This window comes from Melozone crissalis, unplaced genomic scaffold (assembly GCF_028551555.1).
Source record: "Melozone crissalis strain CALT ecotype California unplaced genomic scaffold, PUWL_Pcris_2 ptg000002l_1, whole genome shotgun sequence".
NCBI lineage: Eukaryota > Metazoa > Chordata > Aves > Passeriformes > Passerellidae > Melozone > Melozone crissalis.
In genome coordinates this window covers 15,508,829-15,534,189 of record NW_026535780.1, presented here as the reverse complement: position 1 = coordinate 15,534,189, position 25,361 = coordinate 15,508,829, and the positions used below count along the sequence as shown (strand labels likewise).

At 38.4% G+C, this 25,361-nt stretch overlaps 1 protein-coding gene across 1 annotated transcript in view; it reads left to right on the top strand.

The window, feature by feature from the left end:
* The window catches only part of EIF3H (eukaryotic translation initiation factor 3 subunit H), an 86,550-nt gene extending 61,480 nt beyond the window's left edge, over positions 1 to 25,070 (top strand). The window contains exons 3-8 of the mRNA XM_054289308.1: positions 7,989 to 8,156; positions 9,646 to 9,745; positions 11,148 to 11,297; positions 19,282 to 19,402; positions 22,623 to 22,755; positions 24,806 to 25,070. Of these exons, the coding sequence (XP_054145283.1) occupies positions 7,989 to 8,156; positions 9,646 to 9,745; positions 11,148 to 11,297; positions 19,282 to 19,402; positions 22,623 to 22,755; positions 24,806 to 24,903 (770 nt within the window). The 3' untranslated portion in view covers positions 24,904 to 25,070. The remainder of the gene's footprint in view (positions 1 to 7,988; positions 8,157 to 9,645; positions 9,746 to 11,147; positions 11,298 to 19,281; positions 19,403 to 22,622; positions 22,756 to 24,805) is intronic.
* The last annotated feature ends 291 nt before the right edge of the window (positions 25,071 to 25,361 follow it).

Sequence of the window (25,361 nt, the reverse complement as noted above, 5' to 3'; positions counted from 1 at the left end):
AAACTTTTTCTCTGGATAAAGATTTTGATCTCATATCAAATTTCTCTTCAATCAATGTGGAAATAGTAATGTAGTAAGCCAAATAAATGCTTGGACAAGAATAGTGTTTACCTGCCCTATAGGAGGAGATGGAGGATTAATTGCCAAGTGTTTGTAAGATGCTGTGAAGATGGATCTTTCTAGATAAATGTGAAAAAATACTTGAAAGATGTGGCAGAAAGCCTTCAAATATGTTGCTTTTTCTTTTGACCATTTCTTCTTGATAATCATTGCCAACAAAATAGTTTAATTATATTGCTTGATTTTAACATTATTTCAAGATGCTAGTTTGTGGTGAATTTCTGAATTAAAATTGCTTTTTGAAAACTCAGTGTTTTAATATTTCTGAAAGATAGTATTGTAATGCTTTTATCCTTTGGAATAGTGTTGCATACATTAGAAGACAATTTCACAAGTTACCTTGACAGTCCTACCCATCACATTTAGAGTCGTCTTCAGGCTTGAATGTACTTATTTAAAAACAGGACAAGTTTCCATTATCTTGAATTGTGTAGAGAATTGTGTGGTCAGTGAGATTTAGCTTGTCCAAAGGCTTATCTGAGTGTTTTGCTCATGTGTTAATAAAATGCTGTAATAGGTTGATGGCTTTGATTGCCTCCTAATTCACTGATTGTGTGCTTAGACCAGAGTCCCAAACCCACTGTCAGAAACCCCTGGGTGAGTGCCAGCACATATGCAGGAAGTGGTGTGCTTCCATTTTCTGCTTTCCCCTTGTCCTGTCACGCACATCCCCGTGCTCCCCATCCCCTTGCTTTACTCATTTGCTCTCAAAACTTGTCCTCATCCTTTATTACCCCCAGTGACAGAGCTGCCCTTTCCTACCGTGCCCTACTTGGTCAGAGCTGTCAGCTGTCCTTGTGCTGGCCTGTGGCTTGGAGCCTCCTCTGTAAAGTAGCAAGGTAGTCATGGGCAGTCACTGCTGGCTGTGCTGGGGTGTCCCTGATCCCAGGACAGTTCTCCCTGTCCCTGATATCGGGGCTGTGGTCGTCAGCTCTGCTGGGGACTGTGCTCTGGCAACTGCTGGCTAAAGTGGTAACAGAGAACAGTCTGGAGGTACATGCTTGCCCTTGGGTAAGTATCTCCCGACAGAAGCACTCCAAATGTGGGTTTTTATTTTTATTGTGTTCTGTTACTTTTCACTGTTCACCTACTGATTGTGATATCTCCTCTGGGTGTCCTGTACTTTATTCTGTTGAGCACAATTAATATCACACAGTGCTGTCATAAAACTAATATTGGGTTTTGATCACGGTTAAAAATGAATGAGTTTACTGAGTGTACATAATGAATTGGTACTGAAGAGTCTTTCCTCTTCTGTTTCTCTCATTCTTTCTCATAAAAGCAAGGACCATTTTGTTGTAGAAAAACATGAAGGTACTAGCAAAGCCTCAGTTGTTGTAATAAGCATTCACTCAGAAGAGGTTGGCTTTTACTAGAGCAGTAATGTTGGTGGCATAGATGGAGGGGATTCCTAAAGAGTTGTAGCCAATTTATCTCATAGCCTGTACAGAAAATGCAGATTTGTGAATGTTCAGTTTTTCTTCCTCTGTTGTAACTCATTAGAACACAAAATTCCTCAAAAAAAAAAAAAAAAAAAAGCTGGTGAGGGGCTTGGAACACAAGTTCTATGAGGAACGACTGAGGGGGCTGGGGATGTTTAGCCTGGAGAAAAGGAGACTCAGAGGTGACCTTATCACTCTCTACAACTCCCTGAAAGGTGGCTGTGGTCAGCTAGGGGTTGGTCTCTTTCTCCAGGCAACAACTGACAGAATCAGAGGACACAGTCTCAAGCTGTGCCAAGGGAAATTTAGGTTGGACATTAGGGAAAAGTTTTTTACAGAAAGGGTGATAATGTACTGGAATGGTCTGCCAGGGAGGTGATGGAGTCACCATCCCTGGATGTGTTTAAAAAAAGCCTGGATGTGGCACTGGGTGCCAGGGTTTAGCTGAGGTGTTGGGGCTGGGTTGGACTTGGTGATCTTGAGGGTCTCTTCCAACCCAGTGACAGTGATTCTGTGATTTGGCCACATAGGTTCTACCCTTTTTTTCATTCTTCAATTTAGCAATTAAAATAGGGTTGAATTAAGTCTTTCGACTTGCTTTTCATTTTGTGCTTTTATGACTATGACTCTTGGACTTTTGCCTATTTTCATGATTTTTTTCCCCATCCAGCTACCTACAGACCCTGGTCTGCTTAACTTCCAAGTTTAGACGAGGTCAGGTGCTTCCAGCCCTGTATAGCAAAAGTGCATAAAATAGAGCACTGTTTTGTAACCATGACTTGATATTTCAGAGGAGGAAATTAATATTATTGAGGAAGGCAATATTTACTTTCAATTTTTTTTCTCCATGAATAGAGGAATTGTTGAGTTACTGAGCTTGTGCATTTGTCTTGGGAGAAGTGTGTATGTGTGAGGTGGTTGAATATAGATAAAAATCTGTAAATATTTGTATGCATATGTGTTGCACACTTTAGACAGAGAAATATATTTCAGCAGTATCTAAAGGCTTTTTCAGATGAAACATTGCCTTTGCTGGAATTAATTCTGAATTCTGGTTTCTCTTTTCTCATTCTTTTTAGTTGTATTTTTTAACCATAACAAGTTGGTTGTGGCATTCCTTTTTTTTGTATCTTCACAATTGGAATTGTTATCAATAGATGCAGTTATTGTGATTCATAGTTTTTTAGACAATTAATTGAGATTGTGTGTGTGGAGGGAAACGAATTAATCTGTTGTCTCCATAATTCTCTGTGCTAAATTAAATAAATCAATTTTCCTTCTTTTCAAATGCATATGCTGGTTCCTTGAACTAGCATCTGCTAACTTGGTTTAGTCATTGAAGATACTGTCTGAAGCATACATGTGGTTTGGCAAAGTTAATATGTATAGAAAACCCCAAATTTTTCTGTGCTGCGAAGTGTATAGCACTTGTTCAGTACGCATGCTACCACATGGTAGCACTTCAAAACAGATAAATTATTGCATTAAAAATACAATCCACATTAATAGTGGTTCTATAAAAGGAATGTTTTGGTTGTTTTTCAGTATGTTTTGACCAGATCAACCAAAATTTGCTATGTTCATGTTGCTAGTTAAATTCAGAGAAGTGTTGGCACAGAAACTGGGTGCTGTCTCTTCTGATGGACTTTTGTGTCCCTTGGACAGTATGCCTAATCTTGAGTAAATTTTAGGTAGTTTTACTTCATCTGTCTTCTGGGTGCTCAGCATTCTTTGGTGAAACAATATTTGTCCTGAGATTCATTCTCTCAACTTGAGTGTCTTTGTGAGGAGGCTGTAGAAGGTGAGGGAGCAGTCAAGGTCCTCTTTGTTCTTGAACCAGTGACCTGCCCTCCTGAAGGCACGTGCAACTTCTGCTCTTAGGGCACACTTAAAGGACAAATTTGGGACACATGGGTTGAGGCAAACACTGAATTGTGAGTGGCAGACCAAGGTGGCAGAACACTACACAGGTGTTAGTGGTTTGTAGCTTAGAGTTGGTTGTGACTTCTTTGGCACAGGGCCCACTGCAGCAAGCTGGGTGATGAGCAGCATAAAACCAGTCAGTCTGTGGCACCTAACACTGGTACAGAGTCCTTCCATTTCAGTGGGGTGTGGCTTTTTAGCAGGCATGTGGATTGCTGCTCTTAAAATCAAATTTCTTAAAGTGTATCAACTTGAGTTATATTTTGGAAATTAAAGCCTTTAGCCAGTGAGGTGTCATCAAATATATTGCCTCCAGGCCACTATTGATCACATGGGTTTCACATGTCACAACAGTTACTGATAGTCTGAATGTGGCCAGGCTGAAATGCATCTCCTCTGATGATAACGATCACTATTTCAGTCAGCAACATGCATATGTGATCCCATGAGAAGTGAATTCTAATTAATTTTTCTTGGTAAAGAAACAATTAAATAATAAGTAAACTTGCATCATTTCCCGGTTGTTTTTGAACTCTAGGCTTTTAGATTTGTTTGCATTTTAGAATAATGATGGACCTTTTTTTCAGTGCTTCAGCTGATTTGACCTATTCTGAAATTAGGCTTTCCAATAGTGAAATTACTGACCAGATATTTTAAGGTACAGAAAACATGGCTGAATCGTCCCAGTGTTGAATGGGCCATTACATCAGGGTTCAATTCTTTGTGTTGTATCTGATATATTATGTACTTTTTTTTTCTTTGGTTGTGGTTTTTTTGGTGTGGTTTGGGTTTTTTTAGGGTTTTTTTTGTTGGTAAGGTAGGGTATATATCTCCTATATGTTAAAGCCCAGATAAAGTTTCTAATATTGGCGGTACTTTCTAGAAAAGGAAAATGTCTTTGTTATTCTATTACTTTAAAAAATCTTTTACAGTATTTATTAAAACAAAATAAACTGCTATAATAGGGTTTACTGTCAAGGTTTTTCAGTCAAGGCATTTTGGTAATACAAATCCACAAAAGTCAGTCATTTTTAAACAAAACCCCATATTGTATAGTTTTGCACTTTTGCTTGCTTTAGACAAGTTATAGTAATGCTTTCTATCTTACCTTATTCCCTATCCCCACCCATTTGGTTGCAAACTAACAAAAAACTGCCCTTTTAGAGGAAGGAGGTGGTGTTTTTTAATAATAAGAAAAGTGAGAATCTTTTAAAAAACTTTTAAAATCTAAGAATCTCAGAAAGGTGCTCAGGAGAGCATTGGTGGCTCAGGAAACAGAGTTTGCACGTTCTCAGGGCAAGCAGCACTGCTAGGAAGTGCAGGTGTGGCTGTTGCCTTTCCTCATCATAAGGACATCCCTGAACAAATAGTTTGTTTTAAAATGCAGGTACACTGTCTAAATGTGGGGGAGAAGGAGGCAGCATCCTGGTCTGGCTCTTCCCCTGCCCTTTTCTTTGCTCACCTCAGTTCTGGGTGCTCTTAGACTAAGAGGCTCTTTCAGTGTCAGCTTTGCAGAGTGGCTTGGGAGGGACTGTGACACAAAAAAGTGCACAGCTGTCCCAAATGCTAGCAGATTGAGCAATAAATAGAAGGAAAGGAGAGAGGGAACTCTTGCCCAGTCTGTGCTAAGCTTCTAGGTGAAAAGATGACGTTCTGTAGATTGGGCAAAGGATGTAAAGAAACAGTGGTAACGGTATCAACAAAAGCAGCTTGGGGGCTGTTATCCATTTGTGCAAGTTGGCAGCTTGTTGGAGCTATCTAGCTACTAATACATGTTATAAAATATATATGTTTGGTTAAAAGAGTTTCCATTTCTCCCTGGTGGGGACTGCATCATGTTTTAATTTCTGCAGTTGTTTTCCCAAGGCAAAGATGTTAGCTATTGATGCTTTATTGGTTCTTTGACATTTTTTCCACTATTGCCTTCATTATCATCTAACTGCTAACAGTCATGAGAGGAGGAATTGCTGACATGAAATCTGGATGGTTTTCAGTGAGTCCTTTTTCTTCTGGATAGTATCTTTTGTATCGTGTTACATCTCTTAGACGTAGCTGAGTGTACTGTGTTTAAGAAAAGAACTTGTTCCTGGAACTTGGTTACCAGTTAGCTCGCAGAGGAACACTTTTGAGGGCATGATATGCCTTTATTCAAGTTTGTTAAAGACCTGGATGTTTTCCTGCTCTTGAATATTACACTTCTCAAGGTGGAAATTATCTGGATGTATCAGCCACATGATTTCATAGGAATCTATGTCTAAGTGTCTTTTCCCCATCATTACATGACCATCTCTACTTTGAGAGTGTCCAACATTACAAGAGAATTACCACTGCAAGAAGTCTAGCTCAGCTATCTAAAAGCCCGCATTTAATTTAATTAAATTTAATAATCACAAAATCCTTCCTAGTTTTTCCTCTTAATGACTTCATTTTGCTACAAAGGATCTAACTATAATTTCATTTTTTAGCATGTTGTAGCAAGTCATATGAGAAACAAGTCATTCTTGCTTTCTACACAGATACGCCTTTGAAAAGCTTATTTTAACCAAAAGAGTTTATTCTAGCTACACTTAATAACTTGATATACTTTTTCAATTCAAAATCATGCTTACATGAGGAGTCTTTTAGTTTGTTTTGGGAGAGATCTGTTTTCTTGTTTTAATTATAAAATTTAGAAACTTACCATCTTCACCTCCAAAAAGTCCACAAAAACTTTTAAAGGACTGAACCTCTTTGACAAACTAGATCTTTGCTTTTGAGCTAAACACTGAGATGAAAAAGCATTGGGCTCTGGGTAAGCAGCTGTGTTCAGCCTGGCCTTTGTTTCTGGAAGTAGCACAATGAGCTTGCTTAGGTCTGGCAAGGGGAAAGATTTTCTTTCTGACTTGGAAATAGCTGTTTGATCAATTGTGCAGGCTGCCCTGAAGAGTGTAGAGGCATCTCCAGATTTGCCTAGGTTTAGAGACACCCACATCAAGCAGGCCTCTCCTTTGCCGGCTGTGTTAGAACAGAGCCCACATGGTTTTCCTGTATTGGTCATGCGATGCTGGATTATCACGGTGCCCTGGGTGAAACACAAATTTCAAGTAATTCCTGTTAAGATACTATGGTATAAAATACAATCACCAGCATGTACTGATAGAAGAAGTCTGCAAGGGTTTCTGTGAGTGTATGTAGGTTACTAGAATACAACAGTCAGTCAGATATGGCAATTTAATGAAAAGGCAATTTAAGAAGACTGCAGAATGTAGTTTGTGCTGCAAGGATGAGTGATAAGTTGGAAAAATATTTGTCCAGTCTTGAAGAATGTCTCCTCGTATCTTTAAATAATATGTGTGGATTTTTTCCCCCTTTTGAAAGGATATGAAGTAGGGTCTGAAAATGTAGCACATTCCACAGCTAATTAATTTGTGTTTCTCTCTTTTATAATGAATATCATATTTGCATCAGTACAAGGAGAAGCCTTGAAAAAAATTACCAAAAAAGAACACATGGGGTGTGTTATCTTTGTAATTTTTGCAGCTGCAGACAAAACTTAAGGATTGTGTAGTGTTTTTGCATTTGATTTCCTGTGAGTTGGCTCCGAATGTTGGTTCATCTGATAATCACACTGATTTCTCTTTCCTTAAATTTAACCAGCAGTCACAGTGCCTGTCTGTTTAAAAGGTCTGATAAGTGATAAAGTGTGTTGTTCTGTTTGATGGGATTGTGTTAAATATTCCTGAACAGAACTGTTCCATGAAGGTAATTGTTTGAACGAAGCATTTAATAGAAATAGAATTTTGTGTTGGTACAAGGAAACATTACAGCTGCTGGTGTGAAAAGCCTTACAGAAAGTATGTTCTCTACTGTTTAAGGTAACTTGCTGTATTTAGATACATGTGTATTATAAACAATAATATGTACATGCATGCATCCTTTGCATTTATACACACCTAAAAAGAAGAAACAGTGTTGAAAATTGGAAATAAAATGCAATCAAAAGTATCTAACAGCTGTAGCTGGTTCCCCAACCTCTGATACTGAAAATGTAGTTTTATGTTTTGAAAAAGACAGTTTATAATCAATTTCATACATTCATTAAATAATTCTCCTTTTGATTCCAAAAGTTACCTAATTCCAGACAGCATTGCTGTCTATTACTTAAATCACAATAAGTCTTTGTTACTAAATGGTAAAATGTTACTGCTTAATGAGACCCCCAGTATCAGATATTTCTTTTATGAATGTGGAAGGTAATGCACACTGTAAATGATGTGTAACAGTTTGTTGATCATTTTAGCAATTAACTGCAGCTGGAAAAAGTCTGCTTACTCAGGCTGGTTTTACTCTCATTCTCTGACAAACTCTGGGTTTTAACGAAGACAGTCCAGTGAGTAAACAAATTTCTAGGCAGCTGCAAAAATGAAAATAAAATACAATTGACTCATTTGCTATCAAGTTTTCTCTTTAAATACTACCGATTGTGTAAGTTTACTTTTTTAACACGCCTTTTATTTAATCCAGTCCAATACCAGATGGAAATGATGCGAAGCCTGCGCCACGTAAACATTGATCATCTTCACGTTGGCTGGTACCAGTCCACATACTATGGCTCTTTTGTCACCCGTGCCCTCCTGGACTCCCAGTTCAGTTACCAGCATGCAATTGAGGAGTCTGTAGTTCTCATTTACGGTTAGTATGAGGTTTCCTTTATTACTCTTTTCCCCTCTTAATATTATTACTACTATTTTTGTATTCTGTCTTTTGCCTGTAAGAGTAGCCTGGCAGGCCTTTTCGAGTAAATACCAACCCTGTGTCTACGGCAGCCTCAGCAGCAGCTAAGTCTAGACAGGGTTTCCTTCTTTCTGTTTATTTTTCTTGCTATCAGAGCCCTGATGTGTACGTTTTGGAATGCTGGAGTAGCTGCTTCATTTTTATTCCTTCATCTCCCCTCCCTCGTGGAAGGGGCTGGTGGAACCCGACCAGATGTCTAACAAACCCCGCTTGCTAGCGTGTCTGGCTCTGTACGTGACTGACCAATCATCACACGAATTGCCAAGTTTTTTTAATACCTCTGACAGAAGCATACAAAACCTGGACTGTTTCTTAGCACAAAGATTTTTTTCTTTTCTGCCTATTTAATGGTGTTTCCTCAAGCTCTCCAGACCAGATGTTCTGTGCTGTATCAGAACCGTAGGCAATTTAACAGCTTTATAGCCTCCCCCTCCCCAAACACTCACAGTTTGCCATATCTGGCAGACTTGCATATAGTTTCCAGCTGAGAAGTAAATGTAACGTCCTGAGTATCTGTCAGAAAAAATACTAATGAATACGATCAATCTTATGAGCTGCCCCAAAATTGTTTCAGTATGTTAACAATTGGATTACAGTAAAGAACAAGTTGTTAAAGTATACTTATATTGGCTGGAAACATTGCATCATCAGACCTTGATGAATTTTCCACTTGTTTCAGTCTATTTTGGTTTTCATTTTATCACCGATTGCTATAAGTTTTACTGTGTTAAGTTTCAGACAACATGAATGTTAACACAGCTTTTATTCTTGTGTTGGCATGCTTCAGCTGTTATCATGCTGCAAGTGTTAAGCTTCTTTGTCCAAGGAATGTAACAGTTTGTTTAGAAAATTTCCGCCTAAATTCAAGGCAAAACGAATCTTTGTATGTACCAGTTACATTGTCATGCACAAAGTGACATGGCAACTTGATATGAATTAGCTTATTGCTACTCTAAAATTATTTTTTTTTCATATAAAATACTGTTTAATTAATATTTTAATTTACTGCAGAATGACTGGAAGGAAGAATCTTTATTTAAATGAGGTCACTCTTACATAAGTTCTGTGGATAATTCGTACAAAAAAAGGAAATGTGAATTGGACCTTTAATGGGGAAATAATATGAGTAGAATGGATCAAGATTCCCCCCAAGTTCTCCAAGCTAAGTTTACTACTTGGCATCACTTTATATTGTTGGTTGTATTTTACATAGCAGTGCAATAGGACTCCCTCTGCTATGGTGTCTTTTCTGTGTTTGTTGTCTTTAATTTTTTTTCACTAGGACTACTTAGTAATTTTTCCTCCTGTTTATGTCATTCAGATATTTAAAAAGAAAAAGTCAGTCCGGATTTGGTAATAATAGGCTTCCTTCCATTTTTAATAATAGATCCCATTAAGACTGCCCAAGGGTCTTTGTCACTGAAGGCATATAGGCTGACTCCCAAATTGATGGAAGTTTGCAAGGAAAAAGACTTCTCTCCAGAAGCGTAAGTAACTTCAAATAATGTTTTCTCATAGGGCTTGCTGAGTTATTGGGACACAGAACGGTACCTGGGGTTATGGAATGCTGTATTTTAAAATTAAAAAATCTCATGTAGCAGTGTGTGCTGGGGAAAAGGACCTGCATGGGCTGTGACAGTTGTGCAGTGGCACAGTGGGCTGAGGAGGTGTGAGAGGCTGGCTGGGCATTTCCAGAAGTGGGGGCACCCAAACTGGGTTTGGGGCTACTCAGAGGGTGTGCTATAAGGCCCATGGGGTAGATAGCTCTAAGTGGGAGCAGACCCAAAAACAGGAAAAAAACCTCAAAAAACGGAGAGAGGGAAATAGCTGATCTGTCTTTAAGCTCTTTTTTCCCCCCAGAATTAAAATAGAACAGGTATTCTGGAATGGCTGTCCCAGTGTATTTGTTCTAAATTAACTCCCCATGTGGACACCATCTTCTGGAGTAAAGTAGATTACTGTGTTTCAAAATGTTGGCTACTTGTTACAGATGTAGGCCTTAGCATCCTTTGCCTCCAACTGCTTGGTGTTCAATAGCAAAAGCACAAATAACTTGTTAAAATCACTTTGTTGAGGAAAAACGTTTTTATTTAATTTCTGGGCGTCTTAAACTGTAATGATGAGCAAACAAATCTGTGATCAGTCAAAAAAAAAGGGGGTGGAGGCAAAAAGCAAAAGTTTTTGTTCCAAAATCCAGTATGAATATAAAGAAGTTAAGGCTCTCTTTCCTTAAAGACTTCTAAATCATGCTTTTATATCCATATTTTATGAAAAGTATTACTATTTTATTTATTTTATTATAAAGGAACAGCAATAGTTTTTTATGTGTACGTTGTAAAAAAATACACACTAAAAATTTATGTTTTAATATTCACCACAGAATTTAATTATTCCAAAACATACAATATTTTGTGAATCTGCTTTTTTGGTCAGTAAAATTTTTACTTGTTCAGATGTTGGGAAAATAGTTCTTCGTGGTAGTAGTTATGATATTTAAAGATATTTTAGCATCATGTGGTAACTAACAGTTTAGTTCTGCTCAAGAAATGCTGATGGCAGGAAAAGCAGTAAAATATTTTGGAAGGGGCAGAGTTAATCCTGTCAGTACAGTCTCTTGCTGGAGGCTTTTTCACGTAGGTAATCTATTAAAAAGCAAGGCAGCTGCTTGTCTTCTGAGAATATTTCCTAGAGCAGCTTTTGCTAGTCTTTGTAAATAAACGTGAGGTTTTGCCATGCAAATGCTTTCTTAACAAAACTTCACTCTTGTTTAATTTTGGAAGTATGAAAATCAAGAATTTTTACAAAACTGTTTGTTGGAGCAACAATTCCACAAAGAGAATAAGAGAGATACTGTTTCTATTAGTAAATATTCTGTAACTTTTTTCACAGCTTGAAAAAGGCAAATATTGCATATGAAAACATGTTTGAAGAAGTGCCTATTGTCATTAAGAATTCATACCTGATCAATGTGATGTTGTGGGAACTGGAAAAGAAATCCGCAGTAGCCGATAGACATGAGTTGCTCAGTCTGGCTAGCAGGTAAGTACTTGTTACAGTAATGGATGTACTTTTATTCGCTTTCCCAAACCGCAGTTTAACACCTTGGGTGAAATCCCAGTCTCATTACAGTCCATGGAAGCTTTGCCTTGAGTTTTAATGGGGTTAACACTTTACCCTTCGTGTTCTTTTGCTGAAGGAAAAACTGCATGGTAAAACTGTAGCATTAGATTCAAGGGCAAAATTCAGTCTCTTATCCTCATACACTTGCAGTGCTTGAAATGGATAAATGTTTCAAAAGAGTGTGTTTTTTCAAGAAAATATGGGCACTCAGAAATTTCGGGCAAATAGATCTATTAAAAAATAGGTTTTGTTAAATATTTTGTTAGTAATTACATAAACTATTTTAATGAAAAAGAAATCTTCAGTAGCAGGATGAATTTTAAAATAAAATAATAAACAGTTGATAAACTGGCAAAAATGCCACTGATGGTTATTACAGACAGCATTCATGATGTTGGAAATTGTTTTAAGAGTTTCTAAAATGATCTTCTCATAACTTTGTCTAGGAATAACTTTTTCTTCTTGTAGCAGTATGATCAAAAACTTGGCAGTATTTAAATCTTACACAACACAATCAGTTGTATTATTATTGGTCTGACCTAAATAGCAAGATACACAAAATAATGCAGTGTCTTACTGCATGTAGAAGCTAGGTTGTATTCATGAATAGGTTTTTGGGATAAAACACTTCACTTTGGCGTAGAGATTCTGATCCTAGTGGCCTTTTTACTTTTTCCTTTTTAGTCCTGCTCCCCTTCCCTCCCCCATCATGTAAGGCTGAAGTTAATGGATATGTATTTCTAGTGGTCCCTGTGTTGCCTAAGTTAGTAGAAATTTTCCACTTTCTCTGCTTGAACTTATGTGGATGTTCAGAGGGATCTGATAGCTTTTAGAGAAGTGATCAAGAGAGAACGGGAATAGGGTTGAACTCTGCTGGGGTATTCACAAATGGCACAAGTAATACTTAGTCAGTAATTCTGTCCAGTAAAGTTGTCACTTTGCACATTGGAATTACTGAAGTGAAGAATTCTTGCTGAGATACTCACTGTGTTTACTCTGCAGGTGTTCTGTAAGTCATTTTCTTTCCATGGTCAAAGATCACAGAGCTTTTCCCATTTGAGGAGAAGGGTGAGGACTGGATGCAGGAGATGACAGTGGTTTTATTCCTTGTAAACTCTATCACTTTGTGGTGAAATTGAGGAAGGACCATGCTGAGGATACAGAAGGTTCCCAGGTGGCCTGGCAGCATTGCCCTCGGTTGATTCTTTGGGTTTCCTCCTGTGTAAAGGGCTGGGACTAGCTGGCACCCTGGATCTAGTAAGGGCTGCTGCTAGAGACACAAGACAATTCTGGAAATGGAAAGTAATTTGAACAGATCACAAATCACAGCTTTAGGTCTTATGTAGTAACTGTTCTGTGCCACTATCCTGACTCAAGATCAAAGATAAGAAATGTACAAATTACTTTCTGTTCTGGTGTTAAATGTCTGGTGCAAGACAGGCTTTTGTGTTGGTCTTCGTACCAGTAAAGGGAATGAGAGGTGAACAAGAAAAGAACCAGCCCAAAACTAAAAACAGACTTTCCTGGCAGATTTCTGAAGCTCACCTGATCTCTTTGAGGAACGTAAGGTGCTTAGTTTGGTTTGAAGGAAAGTTTTGGAAATTACTCCAGGAGGTTGTTTGGAGGTTTTTGTATGTGTCCTTTGTTTAATATTTGATAGCTACTTTTAGTTACCAGGCAGGTTACATTCAATGATATCTTATATTGGTATAACTGGCAAAGCAGGTGGCAAATTAAAGCATTTTAATGCTTGTTTATTCAAGGTTAGGTGACTTGTACTGCCTGCTGAAATGTTTAGCTAGTTTTTACTTGAATTCAGCTATGAAGATTACTCTGTCAAAGCATGCATTACTTGAAGTAGGGAGTTCAAAGTTCCACTATTCTGGAGTTTTATTTTCACATTTCCTTATTTTTGTCTTTCAGCAGTTTAGGCTAAAACATTTCAGATAACAACTTTTAATTTTGGTGCATATCTTCCTCACTTAACTTTGCTGTTGTTGACAGTAACTTCAGAGCTAGTTTTTGGGTTTGGCTTGTTTTTTGGTTTTTGTCTTAGTTTGTTTTGTTTAATTGTGGTTAAACCAAGCAATTTTTTTGCTTTGGTTTGTTGTTTGGGGTTTTGTGATATTTTTGTTTGTTTCTTTGTTTGGGTTTTTGTTGTTGTTTTATTTCTTTGGAGTCTTGGATTTGTTGGGCTTTTGGGGGGCGTTTTTGGCTCCTTGAGAGCATCCCTGAACTTCTGTACTCTCTGAAGCAATGATTTTGGCAATAAAATTATATACCCATAGTTCCTCTCTTCTGAAGAGTTTGCTTCATTAAGATTTTCACATGTTCAGCCACCCACCTTGTCTGAGTTTAAAGCTCTACCTATTTGAGGCACTTTGCTTGCACCTTAGTGTCTTTCTCCATTTGAAGTATATTTGTGATAATTGTATATAGTAATTTACTTTTTTGGACATAAAGTTGTGTTTCTCTTGTGAAATACGAATTGACTCAAGTACTCTAGGCAAAGAGGTTGAAGGCAGACCAGCACAAGGTTAGCAAGTAATAGCAAGTAAAGGCCTTTTACTCAAACAGTTATCCTGCTACCCTTAAGGACCAAAATGTCTTGAAGACCTTGGAGTACTGCCAGTCTTTTGATAGAGACTCAAGAATTAAAATCCTGTCAGATAATGTTCCAGATCTCCAGGGAAATAATTACAACCAACTTTCTCATTCTCATCCATCTCTTCCTTATTCTATTGATGATCTAGTTTAAATTAAAAAAAGCTTTTTTGTGGTCTAGCTTCATAATAGGTTTGTTCTATAATATCTCAATTTGTCTCAAACAATTTTTCTAATAATGTGCGTCAGTAGAAGCAAACATGTGCTGAACATTTACTGCACTAACATCTACTTGGCAGTTATATTTTTCAAACATCAGATGCAGTATTTTTGCAGAAGTAATATAAGAAGGGTTGCTTTGGCTTTTAAAAAAAATATTAACCTTTACACATTGCACTGCTTATTCAAAACTCTCAATGTGCTTAACGGATTATTAAGATAATTATGAAAATCTCTAATTTGCAGGTGGGGGAACCTGACACAGAGAGAGTAAATGTGTTGCCCAAAGGTACACATCAAAGTCAGAATAGAAAACAGAATGGAACTCAAGACTCTTGACTTACATATCTCATTCAAACAAAATCCTCTTAAACAACACAGGTTGAACTCAGGCTGAAATGCTGAGATGTAAACAAGTTCTGCTAAGTAGTGGGAATGTACCTTACACATTTTTAATCAAAAAGATGTGCTTTGCCCAGCAGTACTTCTCTAATCCACCCAAAGCTGTTCCCACTAGGAGGAAAATTCTGTACAGGATGGCACCTGTCCCAAAAAGCAGTGGCTGAGAGGGGGCCTGAGTGGAGTGGTGGAAAGTGGAAAAAATGAGCAGCAGATACAGCATTTTCCAGCGCTTCCACTTGCTGTTCCTTGCTCTCATCTTCCTTAGCCATGGTGCAAGCAAAATAAAATGAAATAAGTGAAGGGGTCCAATAATGGCAATTAATGGCAATTGTAGGCAGGTTTAGGGTGCTGTCTTTTTTGCACATCTCCAGCTTCAGGGTTGTTATAGCCCAAACTTTGGTGCCTGGGTGCAGCACGGTGACCCGGGTGTCAGAGGAGCAGGAGGAGCAGGGCCGCGGGCTCGTGGGGCAGCGCTGTGCCAGCTGAGCCCAGCTGTGCTGGACACAGGCAAAGGAGTGAGCAGCACATGGGCACTGGGAGCCATGGGAATTGCTGCTTCTCTTTGAAGCTTGGCTGTCTGACTTGAAGCTTCATTTTGGATGTTTCAGACCTTTAGCAAGTGTGTCTGGAGTCCTTTTCTGATTAAAGATGCTGAAGTAAATATGGGCTTCCATGTGTCCCCATTATGAATGCTACAGAAGCAGAGCCAATTTGAGGTTCCAGTCCCAGCTGTTTGTCTTGTTTCTCTCCACTACCCCCATTTCATCTCTACATCCCTCCCACCCTCAAAGATTTTTATTTCCTCATCTGTTTCAGAATATGGCTGTACAAATAGCTTTTGTGGCATAGTCTGATGGAAAAAGTCAGACTAAAAACTCCCACTCCTCCCTTCCAGCCTTCCCCTCTGCCTCCCCCCAAAAACTAGAAACCCCAACAGGGGGTGTTTTTGCATTTAGAGTAGACTGTTTCACTGAAGGAGTTTGAAGTGTGCCCACGCAAACAACTGAATCCATGCAGCTCAGAGTGCTGTAGGCTGTGGGCAAGGGAGAGGCAGGGAGATGCTGATGGTGGAACCTCTCAAACTGCCTTTGCTGGCAGCAGTGAGCTGGACCTTTGCTCTCCTTTAAATATATCTGCAAAGGGAGGTTTGGTGGTATGAGCACTCACTCCCTTGGGAAGAGCAAGGCTTGCATTCAGGTCTCTTAGGCAGATCTGCATCCTACAAGGATGCCCTTGTGCAGTGAGTGATCTGTGAGTTCAGTTAACGTGTCGTTGTTGCTTTCTCCTTCTGTGGGTGCTGGATTCCATCACTGCCAACTGCAGGGCTCGCCAGCAGAAAGAACAAGACAGGAAAGACATCAGTGTTATCTGCACATTAGGCTATTCTGCTCACAGGTTTCTGCCTTTCACCCTCAGAATTAATTGACCCTTGTATTTGATCATTGTTAAACAAGGAATCTCATGTGTCGATGACCTGATCTTATATCTGCCCTTGTGGGTAAACAATTACATCCCATCATATATAAGGCTGTTACAGAAAAAATGCACAGCTCAGGAAACTGCTTTCCAGACTATAGTTTCTAGTGTGTTTTATGATGTAAAGAGGCTTTGACAATTTCCCTTTGGGAGTTTGTATGTGTTAGTCATTTTAGGGCATTTTTGATTATGCTATCTAAGCTACACAAATAAGTCTCAAATTATAAATTTCCAAAAGTCTTTGGGTCACTCCTTACAGGTCCATGAGTCTGGTAACAGTTGTGGTGAAGGAGTGTTCTCACATTAGATTATTCTTGATTAGATCTGTAAGAATCCACATGGCAGGTACTTCTTCTGATTTTTCATTTTCCCCCTCTTTTCTTATCTGTATTTCTTCACAAAAAAGAACACAGTCCCCATGTGAGAGGGGGGACTTTGTGATGAAAGCTGATAGTTTTCTTCAATGAAGATTCACTGTACCAGAGGAGTGGTGGTCTCCTGGTGCTATCTTAAGGTGGACCTGTGTTCTAGCTCAATTCAAGAGTGCCTTCAGGTCATCGTGATCTCAGACCTGATTTGTTTCAGATGAAACTAAACTGAAAAGAGGCTTTGGGAGGATAATTACTGTGCCTCAGCCACTTGCAGATCACTGGACCATGTCAGAAGCAGTGATAAGAACCCCCTCAAACACATGTAGCATGGCCATTGGTTTCTCAGCACCAGCTGTTTTGCTTTATAGGTCTGTTCCTGTTGGTCTGCATTACTCACTAATTTAAATGTAAACTCAATTTAATTGCCTCTTTTGCTAGATCTGCTGACTGAAATGCAGCCATTGAAATAGCAGTTTCTTTATTACTGATCCCCCCAGAACAACAACAAATGCAAGTGCTGAGCTCTGCATTGTCTACACTTGACTGTCACAGAGCCCTGTAGGGAAGTGAGTCTAGATAAGGATGCAAGTAGCACTTACTGGCACCACTTTTTAAAATATATATATATATTTAAGTTTTTTAATTGTATTGATGCATAGAGGGCATTTAGGTACCTGGCAGTGTGATCTTTGAGATCTGCTGTAGGGAATGCACAATGGATGGAGGTGCCTAAAGCACCCTTTGAGCAAACTAGGTGTATGATGAGTGTTATGGGCTGAAGCAGTGTGATCTAACTTCCAAAGTATCAGCAGAATAAACTTCAGCTGAGTAAAACTTCCTTAGAGATGGTATGTAAGCATTTTTACAAACTACTTCCTATTTGTCTTTCTATTTTTTTAAGAGATGGAGCAAAAAAGGGTATCAGCCACATGAGAACTGAGGGAAAAACTGGTTCTGTATTTGCAGCATACTTATCACTTCATGTCTCAGTTCACATCTGTTTAAGTTATCTGTTTTTTGTTGCCCTGGCAATGAGAGCAAACACTGTGTTACTGCAACTTCTGACAATAACTCTCTGTTTCTGTGCTCTGTTGTACTAAGCTGGTCCCAAAGAGATTCACATAAAATCATTCTTTGTAACCAACTATATTTCACACTATCTGCAAAATAATTCTGTATTTCTGTTGTGCACATACCTTACAAAGCTATTAGTGTGTACCTATACATGCATTTCTGATAATATCCAGTTCTAACACTAACTCCATACTATATAAACTCTGTAAAAAACTGAAAGCATGCATGCTCCTGGGCATGGCAATATTCCGCAGTTCTAAATATCATGTGCTTGAAATGCTCAACCAAAAAAAACCCAAGAAGTTTAAAAAGAATTATTATAGTGGCGCCTTTCTTGCTGCTGTGGAGCTGAACTCCTCCACACCATCTGCCTCTGTACACAAGTGCGATTTAACTGTGGCTTGTAAATAAATTGTGGTCTGAGGTTCCTGATGGCAGGCCTTTGTTCAGTGAGCAGCCCAGTGAGTGAAGCAGCTGTCCTTGCACTCAGAGATAAGGGTGTCTCCTGCTCTCTTCTCTGCAGGTATTCCTAAGTGCATGATCACCTTCTGTCTCCAGCTATGTTCTATGGATTCTGGAAATAATTTACACCTAGGGATGTGCACAGTATTACATGTGTGGTTCTCTTTTGACTTTATGCCTTGTCTTCCAGTTAGAGTTTTTCCAGTCCATAGGCTGTAGGATGATAGGAAAGCATTGTGAAAGAAGAGAGAATCTCAGATAACATGGTGAAACAGTGATTGAAGGGTGGGATTCTGACATTGACGTGCACCAAACTTTAAATTGGAAAGAAACTCTTATGATTGTTAGATTTCAGTTAAGAGGAGAAAGATGAAGTTTTGAGTTGTTGGTCATCAGCCAAGTAGGACAACAGAGCCAACAAAACAGCTTCTGATCAAAGAGATCAGTAGTGAGCAGAAAGTGTCCTTCTTCTACTGCTCTACCCTGTAAACACAATTTAGGAGGATGTCTCCATGGGCACCAACCTAAAAACTTCCAAAACTTTGACTTGGAAGGTATACCTTAAGTTGAACATTCCTGCAAAATACTGAATGCATTGCTAAAAATGGTAACAATAAAAGTTGTTTAACAGACTGCATTTGTCTGGCCAAGGCAGGAGATCGCGTAGCTGGACTCGCCCAGCCTCCTGCTTCCATGTTGCCTATGGTATGGAATGTGGAGCTGGCTGGACAGGACACAGGCTCCGTCTCAACAGCTAGGATCAAACCATGTCTGCTGAGCTTCCAGGCATGGTTAATGAGATGGAGTTCTGAAGAATATTTAACTGTTCTTACTCAGAATAATATTTAACAGAGAGATAATTAAAAATTTGGGCAAAACAAAATAAAGGTAGTGAATTTTAAAAAGTAATTTGAAACCAAACATTTTGAGCATATCTCCTGGAATGTTGCCTGGGTTGCATGTCACAAAAACATCAGACTTTTTCTTGTAGTTGTATGCCCTGCATCTCTAATAACTGTAAATTCATGCAAGGCATTGTTTTTTCATTAGTGGGAGGTTCCTCGAAAGACCAAAACACTTAAACTTGGTATTTGCAGTGAGGCAAAGATGCTAGAGGAGGAGATGCCATGTAAAGTATCATCAAATAAATATATGAACAAAGATAATCAGGAACTTAAAAATTTGCAAATGGTGTCATTAGTGCAGAAATACTGGTCAAGAGACAGAATGAATTTTTAATTTTTAATTTTTTTTGTAGTAAATTTCATCTTTCATGAATGCTTCTCCTTTTTCAGTAATCACCTTGGGAAGAGCCTGCAGCTGCTGATGGACAGAGTGGATGAGATGAGCCAAGACATTGTTAAATATAATACCTACCTGAGGAATGTAAGCAAGCAGCAGCAGCAGAAACATCAGGTTGGTAACATGAAGAAACTTAAATGAGAGAATTTTTTTTCAACAAAATACAGTTTGGGTTGTGTTATCCAAGACAGAAAAACTGGGATCTCAGCAAGATCTATCAAAAATACACCTGTTAAGCAGTGTGATGAGTTGACCCTGGCTGGATGCCAAATTGCCCGGAAAGCCGGTTTATCACTCCTCTCCTCAGCTGGGCATGGGAGAAAAATTGCAGAAGTCTCATGGGTTGATCTAAGGGTAGGGAGAAGTCACTCACCAATTACCATCTCAGGCAAAACAGGCTTGACTTAGGGTAATGAATTTAATTTATTATCAATCAAATCAGAGTAGGGTGATGAGAAATGAACCCAAATCTTAGAACACCTTCCCTTCACCCATCCCTACTTTTTGGGTTCAACTTCAGTGCCAATGTTCTCTCCTTCTTCCCCTCAGTAGTGCAGGGGGCCGGGGAACAGGGGCTGTGGTCAGTTCATTCATACATCTCTGCTGCTCCTTCCTCCTCAGGGAGAGGTCCCCTCACATTCCTCCCCTGCTCCATGGGCTGCAAGGGCACAGCTGCTTCACCATGTTCTGCACCACAGACTGCAGAGGAATCTCCTTCCTCACTGACCTTGGTGTCTGCAGGGCTGTTTCTCTCACATACTCTCATTCCTCTCTCTTGGCTGGCATTTTTTCCCCATCTGAAGTGTTTTATCCCAGAGGTGCTGTCACTGTCACTGTTGGGCTTGGCCTTGGCCAGTGCTGGCTCCATCTCAGAGCCAGCTGCTGTTGGGCATATTGGACACGGGGGCAGCTTCTGGCAGCTTTTCACAGCATCCACCCCTGTGGTCCCCCTGATACCAAAGTCTTGTCACAAACCCACTACAAGAAGATTTCTTAAATGGGTTAGTCAGTGGGCAATTACCAAATGAATTCACTTCTAGTGACATAGGGTATGGATTTAGCTTTCTTCACTATTTTACATGTTTATTAGTGATTTAGGATTAACCAGAATAATTTATAAGTACTCCATGGACACAGGAATAAGAGATTCAGTAAATGAAAGGGGTGAAACTACAAGTTTTGTTCCAAACCAAACTGTGTCTTAGTACCATCATATGTAGTCATGCATCTAGAAATAAAGAAGCACAGTGCAGTGGACTGTCAGGAAGTTGGACTGTTCTCTGATTGAAAAGGACATTTGAGTCATATTTAGTATCAATAAATAGTGATGCTGATTGGGTGATGCTGACTTTCAATTCCTGGTGCCAAAGGGCCTCTTTAAAATCCAAAGCATTAGAGAATTAGAATTAAAATCCATTGATTAGAGATTGAGTATGAAGAGCAGCACTAGGTGACCCTGCTTGAGCAGAAGGGTTGGACAAGGTGACCTTCAGAGGTCCTTTCCAACCTTAAGTATTCTGATATTTGAAGACAGTGTTACTTTCTTTGCTCTTGCTGCACAGATAAAGCAATGCTCTGTCTGACTGTAGGAGGATGGTGGTAAATTGGAAAAAAGCACCATGAGAATTATTTGAAAGCCTGGAGAGAAGATGTTGGTGAACAGAATTCACATAATGTGCTAAGTTAACAAGTTACTTGCTTACTCAAGAGATACCTTCATGATGAATAAATTGGAGCTCTTTTATCTAGCAGACAGAGATATGACAAGATTCAATATTGGCCAACTGAAAATGGACCAGATCACATTTAAGATAAAATGTTGTTGGTATTGCCACACACAGTAAGTGATTATTAAAGAGAGCACCTGTTGTTCATGTAAAAGACTTCATCACTGACTGTTTTAAAATCAAAATTCCTTTTTTCCACACAAATGTAGCTTGGACAGGGAATATTTTAGGGAAGCAGCAAGCAATATTTTAGGGATCAGTGGTCTGTCCTGGCCATGGAATTCCCAAGGACATAAAAGCTTCATGCATGTTATCTTCAGAATTTTTTTCCCTTACTGCCTAATTTGAATATAATGATGGCATCTACTTCAAAGGTTTTTGTTAACAACAAGGGGATCTATTTATTTTGAAAAGCAGAGCAAAGAAGGTTCCATGGTGTCTCACTAATTTCTTTACTAACTATAGCTGCTTCAGTAGTGGCTCATTGCAGCATACTTAGTGGTCGTAACTTCATTTCTAGAATGGAGCAATTGTGATTAAGAGCAAGCCATTTCAATAAAGAATAATAGGCAGACTGCTGAGAAGTGAATGGGGTAATGCAAAGAAAGAAGAAACTGCATGCAATTCACATACAAATATGGGCATTTCACATTTTATTTTTAACATTGTCCAAAAACATGTATTTGTCACTACTACTGGAAAAAAATTACTTCATTTGATTGTGCCACCAAGTAAGAACTGTTTTCAAACTCATTGGATCACAGATACAAGAGAAAACACTCTGTACTCTTTGTCTCCTTAAATTCTTTTTTCTTGTGTTGAATGTGAGGACTTTGAAGACAAACTTTGTAACTCACTGCCACATACAATATGAAATCTCACATAGTTCCTGAATTTATGAGCTTTGCAAGATAGCTGCAGAAACATTTGTCTCAATTTTTTATAAGTTTGAGTAATCTCTGTGGCAAAGAGAAGTATGGAAAACAAATTTTTTTATATATATAAAGCAGAAAAACTTTTTCAAGCTACTATTCTAGCATATTAATGGAGAAATGAACCATTGTGCTTGGTTTCAGCCACCACTTTGTTCTCAGTTTGGAGTTAATATTTTTTGGCTTAAAATACCTTATTTAATCAAGTTCTCTTCCCCTTTCACATTAATATTGTTTTGATCTTTAACTTACATAAAATGCAGAATTTTTGGTTTGTGCAACTATCTGAGGTGGTGGCTTCTCATACCTACATATTCCACCCTTGCTTTTTTCTGTTGTGTGGGGCAGTAGAGGCCTTTCTCAACCATGCTCTATTCTTTCCATCAGATGCAGTGTTTATCTTTGAAAAGTTTTAGAAGCTAAGCCCGCTACCTCAGTACTGTATGATTCTCCATTATCTCACTTATTTAAGGTGCCATGTGGGATGGGGAATGTCTTGTTGCCAGTGAATTGAAATAAATGTGAATTGCATTATATTGTTTGTAGTAACCTGAATTGTATTAAAAAGTGTAATTTTGAAAACATACCTCCTGGTTTCTTGAAACCAACTGAGAAGAAAATTTTTTTCCAGCTTTATAAGTCCTGCTGCATTTTGATTCTGTTGTTTTATTTCAGTATCAGCAGAGACGTCAGCAAGAAAACATACAGCGTCAAAGCCGAGGAGAGCCCCCTCTTCCTGAGGAGGACATCAATAAGCTTTTTAAACCACCACAACCTCCTCCAAGAATGGAGTCACTCCTTATTGCAGGTGATGTTTAGCAGTGCTTTCAAATTGCCTTTTAACATAAGAATGTCTGCTTGGGAAAAAGCACAGTTGTATCCTTTGAAAGCATTTTAAGTTTTCATTACTTTTGCCATTATGGTATGATATTTAGCTTGGTAGCATTCCACATCCTATCCTTGATATTGTAAATTTGACATTTTAAAGGAGAGATGGAGAAATGCTCCACGGGGCAGGCTTTCTCCATGAATGGGTGTAACTGCTCCCTTCACTGATGCCCCAGCCCCTCCCTCAGCTCCAGAAGTTCAGGAGCTGTACAGACAAGACTCAGGAATAAGCTCTTTGGGCTGGAACTTCTCATTCAGAGCAGTTGACAGCAGCCCCAAGTTATTGATAATATTTATAGGTTTAAACTGATTGTTGCAGCAGCTGAGCTCTAGCAGCTCTATCTAATTTCAAATAGAGTGGAGATAATTTCTTTGTTTTGTATGGCCAGAGGTTTAGGGAAACTATCCCCATATTGTTGCACTGCCAGGAGAGAGAAGATAAAAATCGGAATAAAGCATAGATAACTAGAGATACCACCCCCCAGTTTCTTCAGTTCACTGGTGGGCTGCAGGCATAGCCACTGTCAGTGCCTGTTCTGTGCCTCCTGAAAGGGTAAAAACACCTGGGACCTCACAGTGCCAACAGAGAGCAGGCAACTTAGGTGCCCTGCTAAGTAAAATAAGTTTGGAAAATATCATGAAGAAGCAAATTGTTTAACTGTAGCAGGCCTTTTGGATCAGATGGCTATCACCTTGTTTTGTACTGAGAGAAAATTCAAAATCCTGGTAATGTTTTGTGCATCAAAGAGTGCTTTGGCATTAAAAAAAAAAGTGGATTTGAATTACCTGAATTTTGAAGTGACCAAGAGTTTATTATTTTGATATTTAATAGTTTCACACTGATAATAAGTGCTGTGTTTAGAAGAAAGAATATTCTTTATTTATTACTCCTTACAGAGTCTTTTAGAAAACCCTATTGTTTTTATAGTTTTTCGCAGTTACTGAATCCTAGCAGCATTAAAGTATTTAAATATTCAGCTCTAGCAGAGCTTATAAATGCAGCTGAAGAGTGTATATGTGTAATGTGTTTTTTATGAAAGTGAAAGCTTAGGATGAATCACCCCTTACGAGAGAAGGAATTGAAAACTATTATACTTAAAGGAAAAGACAGTTTTCAGCCAAAGCACTTTCTTTGTTTGTTCTTTTACCATAGTCAGGGGAAGAATTGAAAGCATCCACTTCAACTTAGATGAAGTAAAGTTTGTGGATAAAGAATAAAACTTAGGTCTTTGTCTCTGAGGCATTGAAAAACTTCTCAAAGAGAGAGTTCTCTACTTCTCTTTAAATCAAGAGTTTATTGGCCTTCTAAACAGCCTTAATTTTGATTAAACTTGCTTCAGGTTTTGCTACTTGTAGCTAACAAGGGAAATAACTTGTAGCTGTAAGAGTGTAAAAATGTTTTGATGGGCACATTTGATTTGCAAAGCACTGACAAATCTTCATACCCTGGTGATTTTTGAAATAAAATGAAATGTTAGGTAGAAAAAAAGGCTAGCAGAATGTCACAGAGGAATGGCACAATTTTCAGTATGCTGCTGAAAAATACTTCTTGCAAATATTTTAATAGAGAAGGCATATGCATAAGAAGAGAACTGAAATTCAGTCTTGTCAAATTTTTAGAGCAGCTAAATTGAAGAATCAATGTGATTGAGCTTTCAGTCCAGCAGCAATAATTGTTTATTCTTTTTTTGTCATATGTATTTTCAGAAATTGTTTGTAGTGCTGGAAAATTAAGAGGTTTTTTTAGCATATCAATTTACCTGTTCTCCTAATTTAGTTTCTTCTTCTTCCCAAACATATTTAGGCATCCTGAAAATATAAAATTCCTAAGTGTGGAGTAGTTGAGCAGAGTTAGTGACTTCTCTGTAAATCCTCAGTGATTCATACACATTTGGCTTTTGAAAAACTATGTTCTGGGGTGCCTTTCTGAATTTCAAAACTGACAGAGGTTTACTCTTTCATTTTGACAGGTCAAATAAATACCTACTGCCAGAATATTAAGGAGTTCAATGCACAGAACCTGGGCAAGCTTTTCATGGCTCAGGCTCTCCAGGATTACAACAACTGAAGAAACTTTGCTGAAGCCCTCAACAAGAAGTGTAATTTACAGCTTTACACTGTTCATGATCATCTTGAAAATTTATTATATTGGGAGGAAAATCTTGTAAAACAGAGTCAACTTGGTTTATGTAGAATTCCCTTATAATAGAAAAATAAAGGCACATTTTAATGATATTTTAGTATTTTCTTACTTGTTGGCCAAATTGAACTGGAATTTTCTGTGGTCACTCAGGCTTTATAAATGTTTGGCAGTTATTCATGTTTAGTCATAGCAAATAATACAGGTTTTATTTAACTTGGAGTCAGAAATAAAAACAAATACTACAAATGTTCAGTATAACTGACTTAGAGAAGAAATTTAAGATTTCCCAGTTTTGGTTGAGAAGTTACAACTGCAATGTGCTAGACACTTGGGGCAGTACCTCATTTTTATTTTAATCTGTTTGGACGGTCTGGTGCAATGCT